The sequence below is a fragment of the Rutilus rutilus genome (genome assembly GCF_951802725.1).
Source record: "Rutilus rutilus genome assembly, chromosome: 12".
In the NCBI taxonomy this organism is placed as follows: domain Eukaryota; kingdom Metazoa; phylum Chordata; class Actinopteri; order Cypriniformes; family Leuciscidae; genus Rutilus; species Rutilus rutilus.
Window position 1 is genome coordinate 20421573 of NC_140217.1, and position 11703 is coordinate 20433275.

The following is an 11703-nucleotide window of genomic DNA, read 5'->3' on the forward strand; positions in this document are numbered from 1 at the left end:
GGGTGAAATACAAAAACATGCAGTAAAATTGGATTCTTTGCAATATAATTCACACAGCGGGTCTTACCTGCAGACCAGGAAATGCTTCCAAGCCATTGTACCAATTTAAAACTGGTAAGTGAGAAATATCACATCAAGCATGTCATGTCAGTCAAATGTGTGGTGCAATTCAAATCCAACTTCTGGAAAGCTCATTCATGCAACTAGGTTATTAAGCGAAAAATGTGTCAATTGACAGTTAAAAATATTAAGGAGTGATTACAGCTTTATTCTTTACTATAAATGACTCTTTTAATGGTGTGTTAAGACTAAATGCCTATATGAACATTCCAGAACAAATTAGTTATTGACAGAGTGAGTGTATCTGTAACGTCATTATGGCTTTATCAAGAAAACCAACCTGCCTGAAGACTCCATTGTTCAGGAAACACTCACACAAAAACAAAATCAAGAAGAAAAAAAAATCAAAATTAAGCATGTTTTATTACAATGAACATAGCAAAAAATAAAATAAAAATAAAACAAAAATAAAAAAAATTACAGAGAGACGCATTTACCCATGTGCTATTTAAACCCTGAACAAATGGATGCAAACAGTTAAAAGAAAAAACACCATGACAACAGTGATCTGAAGCCCTCACCAATCTGATGTTGGGGACGTAAAGTCCAACAGCACAGTATGGTGCTGTGAGGGCTTCACTACTAAGATAAAAGCAGAAATCTTACTGGGAACTTGCCTTGTGCATGGAGATACTGTTAGGCCAGCGGCTTCAATATATTATGAACCTTTGTCTAATATACTGTACTTGTACAACCTGAATGAAACACAATAGGAAGAAAAGCAATACATGTATCAACTGTAACATTGATACTGCCGTTATCTTCTTAGTCTTTTTATTTAAAGGCTGAATCCAATACTTTTGTGTGATATTACATATCTTAAATGTCCGGTTTTTCTTCAGCAGTGGGTTTAGAGCTCATTGGTTTGGCTACATTAAAAGCACAAGATGAGAAAAGGTTTAACCTCCAAACCTAGTGGGGCGACAGCGCTGTTTCAGTATCGGCTGCCTGGAGACATTACGGGTGGCCTTATGCCCATGGGAAGCCCAGGCGGGCCACCTTGGTATGGGGGCACCATTGGGGAACTCTGTCCATAAGGAGGCATGCCACCAGTCAGATAACTAGGCATGCCCTGTGGAGGACCACCATACTGACCTGAAAGCAAAAAAAAAAAAAAAACACACACATTGTGATTAAACTAGAGTGCAAGTTTATTATTTGTGTGTAAACACAAGTCCTGTCAGTTTAAACATCAAGCGCAAGAAGACTGGAATTCGTGAAATGACCGTCTCGGCGAGTATCCTCGTAAACAGTCAGTTTGTAAACAACTGACAAAGAATACTGATGCTAGTGTTGCACGGTGTACCGATACTTCAAAAGTATCGCGATACTCGGAAATTAAAAACGTCACGATACCTACATTTATCAGTATCGATACTTAAAAAAAAAAAAAAAAAACGCCTCCCTATGGACGTCTGTGTTTTTTTCCTGACGCACGCAGCAAAGAACCTGCCGCTGTCAGTGTCATGTGACAAAACACTACAGCGAGATGGCTGCATGTGCGAGCACAAGTGGTCCACGACTCGTAGAAAAAGATGACGCGAGGAGTGACATCTGGAAGTACTTTGCCTACCTTGCTCTGTTGCACGGTGCACCGATACTTCAAAAGTAAATCGGAAATTAAAAACGTCACGATTCCTTAATTTATTAGTATCGATACTTCTAAGAATGACTGTGTTCCAGATTTGTAAGGCCGGCGACACACTGGCTGCGTGTCGTGTCCGTTTTTATTTCGGCTCCCATGTTAACTGCCTGCGTGACACACGCGTCTGGGCGCAGCTCGAGACGCGCGGAAAACGCGTGCATGCTAGAAATAGAACCGACGCCTATTTTTCACGCGTCACGCAAGCGTGTTGGAAGCGTTCCTAAGCAAAATAGAATAGGAAAATTTAAACAAAGTCAGTTTTTTCCAATATTTTGCAGCCCAAGACTAAAATTTTACATTTACATAATAATTTAAACAAGACTGACTGCTAATATTAAGCATACATCTCATTTTGAAGGAGTTTGGCCTGCCAAACTTAATGAATTGAGCTAATCATCAAATCATCACTTACTTTAATGTCAACATGATTACGAATTAAAGTATGATTATAATAATAAACAGATAATCACTGTCCTTGATTATGATTGGCTGTTTGAATCTGTAAAAAACTCTTTTAAACATACACCTGTAACCTCATTACATCACTATTACAAAACCACTGAATCTGTTTGTTGCTTCGCAACCATTCTGATAAACATTGATTTAAAAAGTTAGTAATAAAATGAATCGCAGAGTATCATTACACAGAAAAAGTGGCAGGTCTATTATTTTGCATTTACACGACTTAATGCACAGATCATTTGACATACAGCATCAGATTGTTTTGTTCTGTCTATTGCTATGGTTATTGTCAATCGGATTCAACTGTGCATTTTAATACAGTTGTCAATCCAGAAACTTTGATATGTGTAGTTAGCAGGTAGCAGCATAAAAAAGACATACTTTTAAAGTTTATTTCTGTTTCTAAATCATGAGTCTTTCTCTCGGCTGTCCCAGTGGAGTAGAGAGCACAATGAATTGTTCTTCACGTGCACAGTAACTGAAATGTACAACTGTTTAAAGAAAAGGTTCAATAAACTGTTGCATAGATATGATACACTAAACATCATTATCTATTCTCTTCCCCTTGTTTTGTGAACTTTTCAATGTGAAGCGCAGCACGCAATGACTCCATGTTGCTTCAAGCGCATCATTCTGCGCATGGGATGCACATAAGCCGCTCTAGTGCTCTATATTGAAGCCTTTCATAATAGGCCTATAATACTTTTGAATGAAAGATTATTATTGATGAATGAAATTAATTATGGTCTTTCTTGTTCTGTCCTATCTATAACATTTTGTTGCCTCATGTAAAAGCTGTGCTGTACATTTAAAATAAATGTGTTTTCATTTTATAGTAGGCCTATATGTAAATATATATATATATATTTTTTTTCCATCATTGTATTTCCTAACAATACAAAGAGCAATATGGAACATTTTAAACTAAAGGTTTTTTTTTTTCACTATAACATTTGCTGCCAAATTATCCACTAATCTCTTTTATAATAGCATTTTAATGAAACGAGAGCGCGCATCTGCGGTGATAGAAGAGATGTGCGCTGTGTTATAATGCGTTGCTTTTGACGACAGTCATATAATTGAATGTGTATGCTTAAAAAAAGAAAAGTGCATAGAGCTGCTAATTTTATTTGTTGATTTCCAAATATAAAACTTGTTAAAATGTTTTCAGTGTGTGTATCAGTACTTTTTGAACATTTTCATCAAATTTAAAAAAAACTGTGATAATCCTGATAATTTTGGTCACTATAATCGTGATATGAAATTTTCATACCATTACATCCCTAAAAGAGGCCACTCTGTCCATCACAGAGCGCAAACACTCATGGGAGTGTTTTAAAACAGACGGCTATCAGTGAGTACCACTGCTACAGAACGGCACATCAAATGATCAAATAAATCTTTGGCGGGACTAAGATAAATTTTTGGCGGCAGCTAAAATGGTTTTAATACAGGAAAAACCCTGTGACGTTGACAAATCATTTCAACACAGAAATGATATGACCTACAGACACAATCTTACCATGTATGGGATGCCTCATTCCAGGCTGCTGAGGAGGTATCATTCCTCCCCCTGCTCCACTAGGGGGAGCCGAGGCAGAAGCCGCTGCAGTCTGCCCAGACCGAGGGATTAGCCTCTGGTACCTAGGCAGCTGAGCCCGTCTCTCTTCCTGAATTAGGGCCAAGACAATAACAATGTAATCAGACACTTGCAGTAACAAGAACAAACTTTGGACTACATGTATTCTCACAACATCACTTAATTGGTAAATTTGTGCTTTTGTAATATTCCCTTTAACATCAGATAATGCATTCACAATTACTTACTGTCAAAAAAAGTAGTTAGAGCAAAACTCGAGCACTCACCAGCGAAATATCCTCATCAGGGTGCATCAACTTACTGGTAGCACTCAAGGTGGTGAGGGTGGCTGGCTTACTTGTGACTGTGGCAGGGGGTTTGGCCACAGTGCTGGGGGAGACAGCAACAGAAGGAGTGGAGGAAGGCTGGGTGTAGGCTGGGAATGTCACTTTAGGAGAATCAGAGGTGTTTGATGAAGGTCCTGATACAGTCTGCTGCGCCTGAAAGGAAAAACTGACATTTTCAAAACATGCTTGGAAGAAAATCAAATGTCTTGCCCAATCACAGCACGCACTGCTAAATTATTATTATGTTTTCTTAAAGAAAAAAAAAAAAAAAAAAAAAAGGTAAAATGTAAAGTAGAGCTGTTTTGGATAATTCTAGAAAAAATTTATTTAATTTTTTTTTTAACTTATAAAATTCGTACAAAGAAAATACAAATCTTTTATGGTACAAAGAAAAAAGTATGGTTAAAAACAAAAGCTAGTACAAGTACATATAACATGTATATAGAACATGCTGAACGCAAATAGCATATGCATGCATCAAGAATCGAATCAAATCACTAAGCAGCTAAATATTGGCCTAAATACCAACACCACAGCTTCATATGCAGGTGTGCATATACGAATGACAGAAACAAGCGTGTCTGATCTGCATGCTCTGCTGCAGTAAAGAGAAGCACACAAACTAGTGCGTACTTGGGCAGAGCTAGGGAACAGAGGCTTAGAGGAGGCAGACTGTGTCTCTGCACTTGCAGAGGCGGCGCTGGGGCTCGCAACACCAGTCCTCATCTGAAGCACAGAGAGAAAGGATAACAGTATATATGTATAAAAAAACATATTTCCTTAAACTCAACTCAGGATTTAACGTCACAAAGTAAACTGCCAATTACTCTAGAAAGCCATGTGTGTTTGTGCAAAAATTTCAAAAGACTGTTTATAACGAGTTATAGTCTCTTTAGCGACAAGAACTTAGCTGTTGTCCTTTACTGGCAATATATTTGTCAAAAAACAAAAAGAAAAGTACTTCACCATTATGCTGGGTTCAGACTACATGAAATCAGCCTGGTTTTGGTACGATCCATTTGATGTAGGGTGTCGTGATTAGGGTTGGGTATCGTTTTTTTTTTTTTTTTTCGATACCGGTGCCAAATCGATACTTTTAAAACGGTACCGGTGCCTAGACGGTGCCTGGACAGATACTTCTTTTTTTTTTTAAATAAGTGCCTCAAAACTATGGTGAATGACATTAAATAATGGCTTTTTTATAAAAAAATAAAAAATAAAAAAAAAATCTTAAAACTGATTATTAAAATTGTACAGCAAATATATAAATATAAGTAGACTAAATACAAAACACAACAAATTTACATAAATTCACAATAAAACCTACGCCACCTAACTCAAATACAATAATTTAACACTAAATACCACTACAGTAGCCTAGTAATAAAAGCAAAATAGTCTGAAATCTATGAGCCTGACATTGAGCCCGTCCTTTGTTGCTGCCCTACATGCCAGAGGCATAATGGGCAGTAAGTCAGTCAGTCTGTATTCGGTATGCTACAAACCAGCTTTAAAGGGGTCATATAATGGTACATGCACTTTTACAAGTTGATTGTACTGAAATGTGTGTTGGCAGTGCCTGTACACAACCATCATAAAATGATAAAAATCCATCCAGTGTTTTTTTTTAAATCTTCTTATGTTTTCCCCTGTCTCAAATCAAGCCGTTCGACCGTGTGACGTCACACGGTCGGACGCCCCTCCCACGATTGTTGATTGACAGCAGCGTTTCAACACAGACCCGCCCTCGCTCGTGAGCGAGCTGTCAATCATAGTCCGCGCGGACCGGCGCGGTCATTGTTGATACGCTGCTGGAGCACTGTCTATGAGCAGAATGGCGTCTAAGCGATTGCGGTGTTCTGTTCTTGGGTGTAATAAGGAACACAGCAGTCATTTTGATGTTCCTAAATCTGAACCGCTGAAGACGCAGTGGCTGAGTTTGTTTTCGAAGGGAATATTCCCCACGATCAACGTCAATGCTTTCATTTTTGTGCGAATCATTTCACACCAGACTGCTTTACAAACGAAAGTCAGTAAAGCTGGTTTTGCTAAGAAGCTGCTCCTGAAAAAAGGATCGGTACCAACTATTCGTGTTCCTGCTGCACCTCCAGAAGAAGTGAGTGTAACGTTTTATTAAGCTTTATATTAATATTTATATGAATCTTTGCAAATTGCTTGCTGCACGCTTCACGATGAATGCGGCTATTTACACTCAGGGTACATTATGGCAAGTTTTCTATGTACGATGTTCTCAATATAATTCATAATCCCACGTTTATAATGAACAACATTTTATGGTTATTGTGTTACAAACGGTGTACGCACAGAACAGAAGGGCGGGGTGAGCAAAGCTCATTATCATTTAAAGACACGCACTTAAACGGCGTGCTGAAAACAGAGCTGTTTTTGACCAGGTAAAATTAGTGTTTTCTTACAATACTAATGAGAATTTTAAATTAAAGTATATTACAAACTTTTAATTTAGACCCTAAAGAATCATATTAGCTTGTACAAAAATGGCATTATATGACCCCTTTAAATTTCAGCAATTTTTTTCAAATTTTTTACCTTCTCTGGCCAAATACGACACCTCTCCTGACTTATTGCATGTCCTGCACAAGTTAAGCGTTATTTTAGAACGCATCACCTTAAATGCCGTGACGTGAAACCCTTGTAAATGACGGAAGAACGCCGTCATTTACAACTGTGACAATGAGCACCCATCAGGATCAACTGAAGGATGGATTTTCAAAAGTATGTGAGGTTCGCGGCTCTATTATTGCAGTAAACTTGCACAACGTTCTTGAATGAATAATTTATTAGATGTACACCGGTCTGTTATTGTAGGGACATCGACTTTACATTTCCACACTAAACATGACGAGGAACAAAACGAACAGTGATTGGTTGCGTTACATGTCAGTCAGTCCTTGGATATTTTTATTCTTAAACATGTAAAAACATGTAAATGAATGTGTTGTCATTTAAGAAACCTTTATAATGATCATGATACATGTTAGTTGATCTTTAACGCACAATGGGCGCCATGTTAGTACGCACCGCAGTTCAGAGAATTGTATCAGATTTAGGCCTACAACACATCAATTCATCCTCTTCTCTCGAAGTACATTAAAGTAAGTGGCTGGTGAAGTGTGAGAAGAACAGAGTCAATTTTATAGTTACCTACACAATGTGTATCTAAACACGTCATCAATTTATAATTGAAAGGATTGTTATTGCCGCTTCCATAGACATCAGTGTGTATTTTACAACTATAAATGTTGTTTTGCTAGTACTTGTACAAATGTCTGAAACCTAAAATAAACCTTATGTGGTTGAAAACACTGAATAGTCGTGATATAATATGACTGAGGCTGAGAGCGTCTGTCTCTGGCTCAGCGCCAGCCAACACACGAATGCAAATTTGAATTTAGCAGTTGATGATCACGCGATCTGAACATTCTAATCACACCAGTGTGGACATTCGTATGCGTCAAAGCGTTACCTAGCGATCACAAGCGGTGATGATGTTTCTTACTTCCGTTTCAGAGAACAAATATTTCAACAGACAGCTGAGGCATTTAAGTGGCACCAAAATGAGACCGAAATCTGTGTTTTGATTCGGTCCGGTTACATACCGGTTACTTAAGTTCAGGTTCCACATTGGTGCCCGGTTTCGGTACCCAACCCTAGTCGTGATGATTCATAAATGACAATGGGCGTCGGGATGCAAGAGTTAGATCATTTTATCTCGCATGGTGTCTCATAGTGGACGGCAACCGTCGCTGCATCTGCGATGCTTAATGACATCCCAACAGAAAGACTAGCAACAGCAGAGTCAAACAACTCTCAATAAGCTGCCAAGAAATACAGTGTCAGAGTTTTATGTTAGAAGATGGCGGTCCTAAAAGCAGCCGCTTCGAAGAAACTGACAGGCAAGTGTCAGTACGTAGCCGAAAAAAAGAAATAAGGGGCTGCCCATAACCAGAGCGTCATCAAGCGGAAGGCACTAGAAATCACCACAGAGCTGAACTTAGCCACCAGCAAGGCCCATCATTTCTTATTTCGGCTATGTACTGATGCACTCGCCAGTCAATATCCTCGAAGCGGTGTAATGGATTAGCGCTTGCCCTCCGACTTCAGGGAGAAACTGCTGTCTTTTCAGCGCTATGAGATCGGTCTAAGGAAAAAACATTCATATCCTCTGGATCAAATAATGCGGATCAAACACCTGTGTTTTTTGACATGCCAGCATCTGTCACTGTACATAAAAACGCAGGTGAGAATTCAGTCACAGTGAAATCTACTAAATGAGAACAGGTTATTTTTATGGTAGCTATGCCATAAAGCAGGGTTTCTCAAACTCGGTCCTGGAGGGCCACTATCCTGCACAGTTTAGCTCCAACCCTGATCAAACACACCTGAGCAAGCTAATCAATGTCTTCAGGATCACTAGAAACTCACAGCTAGGTGTGTTTGATCAGGGTTGGAGCTAAACTGTGCAGGAGAGTGGCCCTCCAGGACCGAGTTTGAGAAACCCTGCCATAAAGTGTTCATTTCTTAATGTGATTGTTGTTGGTACATTTTACCAGTATTTACCATACTTTAAATACAAAAATCTTAAATTTAAATATGAAAAATATGCACTATGAAAATTATTTTCAAATAAAATAATAGGGGGGGGGGGTCGTCTTATATTCGGAGCAATACGTTACTAATCCAGCAAACAAGTCAGTCTGGTCCTACGTTCAGTACCTGCACAGCGCTGGGGAAGAGAGGTTTAGAAGCAACAGACTGTGTGGCAGGTACAGCTGGTCTGCTGGCCATTCCAGGAGCTGTGACAGGAGCTGTAGGTGCCATAGGAGGCATGCCAGGCCTTGCAACATGTGGTGGCATTCCTATAAACAAGAAAATTATTTACTACTACAACCTTTTGACCGTTTTTCCCATTTTTGTCTATGCTTGAATATGATTACAGATGCACAAAGTTTTGGTGACGGTCAAAACAGCAAAAATAAAGTATTTTCTTTTAAACCCATTGATTTAAAACTTAACGTTTAATAGACGCTCCTCGGATGAAGCGTTTTGAGTGTTTCATGTGCACAATATGGATAAACTATAACAGGTAAAAATGTCAGCAGGGTGGAAGCACTTTACAGTGACCAAAAATTCTGCTAGGAGTAGCAATATATAAAATTTGTTCAGCTAAAATAGAGGCAGCTTGTTGCCAAAAAACTTTACTATAACTCATTTAATTTACCCAAGAACACAACTAGAACAGTATACAGAGTTTAATTAGCAACCATTTAAGTTTTCCTATAGTGCATCACTAAAAATAATGACTAGTCTAACTAGTCTATTTAAATAGTTTAATGACTGTCTACAACACTGACCTGGTGGCATGCCAGGCATCATTGGATGCATCATCCCTCCCATTGGCATCATGCTATTCATAACAGAACCAAAGATTAATCACACTGGACCATAATAATAAGGTTATAATATACATAAATTAGCATTGAGACCTACCCCGGTGGCATGCCTGGCATTACTGGTGGCATTCCAGGAATCATTGGTGGGACACCAGTCAACATATGCGGCATGCCTTTAGGAAAAGATATGAAGTCTTAATGGGCCACACTTTTGTTTGAGCTGTACTCTGTAAACTTTCGTCATACACACCTGCATAACCATGTGGCATGCCTTGGGCATGAGCTCCATGATGGATGCCTGCCTGGGTCATAGGAGGCATGTAGGCAGCCTGAGGCTGAGCAGCAGGCTGCTGAAATGACGAAGGTCCAGCTTCATCATCGTCATCATCATCCTCCTCATCAGAATCATCCTGATTCTGCTTCTTCTTCTGACTCTCTGCTCAGACAACAAAACAAGGTTATATATCTGTGACAAACCATTCTATTGACATTTTACAAACCACTTAGATTGCCTAAGCACTATTACACTGTACCATGTGACTTTTGTTCAAGTACTCTTCTCCGATCTTGCATGTCTTTTTCTGGAATACCCTCCATGCCGTAGATTTCCAGTTCTATGTCTGTTCTTCCTGGTATTGCATTAGGAACTCCGTCTATTGTCTCTTTGTGCACCTTTAAAAAAGAAAAAGATTTAATTCAACACCCCTTAGCAAACATCAACGTATTATAGGTTATAAAAGGTTCATACCTGCATGCAATGTATGGCTAATCCAGGCCCTGTGTACAGCTTCTTGTGACAAATATGACATTTGAAATGTTTGGCTTTCTGGTGCTGAATGAGAATCTTTTCATCATCAAAATCTCTGTTGCAGTACCTTAAATTCTGGTTAAGGATCACATTCAGGGGAGGAGAAAATGTTATAAATAAAAAGAAAGATGTGAAATGCTTCACATGAAACTTTACTGTTTTAAAAATGCATCTGACTGCAGTTCTAGATCACCATTACAGCGCAAAACGTTCAGAAAGCGCCTTGCTAGCTATCGTGTCTAAAATACTCTCTTAACCCTAACATGACATTCTAACTAAAATGGCATCAAGACAACAAAATGCACCAATACTAAACATGCAGGCGTCTGATGTTCTTTTAATATGTAGCAATAAATGTAACTGCAGCGTGAGACTGACAGCATGAGCTTGAATTAAAAAAACAGCAGATCACGCTGCTTCAACACAGCACTGAACAGGCCGCATCGGGTCATGGAAAAGGATACCAGCACCAAGGCTTCATTTGCTTCTTCTTCTTTCTTCCCATTTTAACAACAACTACGTATCTTCTTCTTATCCACAAGGGAAATATTTCAAAACCGTCAATACGCAAAGATTCTCGATTTCAGGTCTGAACACACAAGAAACGGCGCGGCTCCGCTAATATCTCTTCACCCACAATGCAGCGGTATATGACGCAACCACGCAGCTGCGTCGCGCGCTCCTGACGAAGACCCCTGATTCCCCTCCCACATAGGAACAACATCTCTCAGCTTCGTCAACTGTTATTCCAATAAAAGGACATTTCTGATCAAATTCACGTTAGTTTGTCCACCCTTATACTATTCCAGACCAGCAAAACTGCATTCCCCCCACACTACAAAGACAGAACTATCCATCAAAAAAATAACAATAAATTGTAGTCAGAAAAATGCCTTGTCCAAATAAAGGAAAATAACTTTTTATTTCGTTAATATATCACATCACAAAACATCTGTTCAGAGAGCTATCAGAATGAACCCACGAAATAAGGCAAGCTCATTATGTTAAGATTTGCAAAGGAACTTTGTGTTCTTAATTCTCTTTTTAAAAGGATAATGATCCATCCATGAAATATTAAGCACATTGTTAGGATCAAACCATCAAATGAGATTTCAACAGGGGTGGATTAATGCCTTCCCTCGCACTTTGTAACACATCTTTCCCTCGTGGGTCAAAATGACCCTAAGCCCTATAGGCCTACTTAATTTTATTTATTTTTTTGTCCAGAAAGCTTATTTAATTTAATTTTGATAAAAAAAATAAAAAAAATAATAATAATTAATGCAATTTTTTATGTAGATTTTTTTACT

At 38.7% G+C, this 11703-nt stretch overlaps 1 protein-coding gene across 2 annotated transcripts; it reads right to left on the reverse strand.

Annotated features, from left to right (window-relative positions):
- Positions 1 to 464: 464 nt before the first annotated feature.
- znf207b (zinc finger protein 207, b) lies at positions 465 to 11122 on the reverse strand. Of its 2 annotated transcripts, XM_084427011.1 has the most exons (11): positions 10858 to 11031; positions 10334 to 10460; positions 10119 to 10257; positions 9836 to 10021; positions 9683 to 9758; positions 9547 to 9599; positions 8909 to 9051; positions 4787 to 4879; positions 4094 to 4306; positions 3750 to 3897; positions 465 to 1215 (listed from the first exon to the last, which is right to left on the reverse strand). In XM_084427011.1, exons 1-11 carry the CDS (start codon positions 10896 to 10898, stop codon positions 1055 to 1057), a joined length of 1380 nt encoding a protein of 459 aa, XP_084283137.1. In that variant the 5' UTR covers positions 10899 to 11031; the 3' UTR covers positions 465 to 1054. The 2 variants fall into 2 exon arrangements, with proteins under 2 accessions (XP_084283137.1, XP_084283138.1); XM_084427012.1 differs by lacking the exon at positions 4787 to 4879 and having other exon boundaries at positions 10858 to 11122.
- Between the last annotated feature and the right edge of the window lie 581 nt (positions 11123 to 11703).

Excerpts from the sequence above, each read along its gene's own strand:
- znf207b (XM_084427011.1), bottom strand. The coding sequence starts at position 10,898 with ATGGGAAGAAAGAAGAAGAAGCAAATGAAGCCTTGGTGCTG. Across the intron at positions 10,258-10,333 it reads TAGCCATACATTGCATGCAG|GTGCACAAAGAGACAATAGA; the intron begins GTATGAACCTTT and ends TCTTTTTTAAAG. Across the intron at positions 9,759-9,835 it reads CATGCCACATGGTTATGCAG|GCATGCCGCATATGTTGACT; the intron begins GTGTGTATGACG and ends CTTTTCCTAAAG.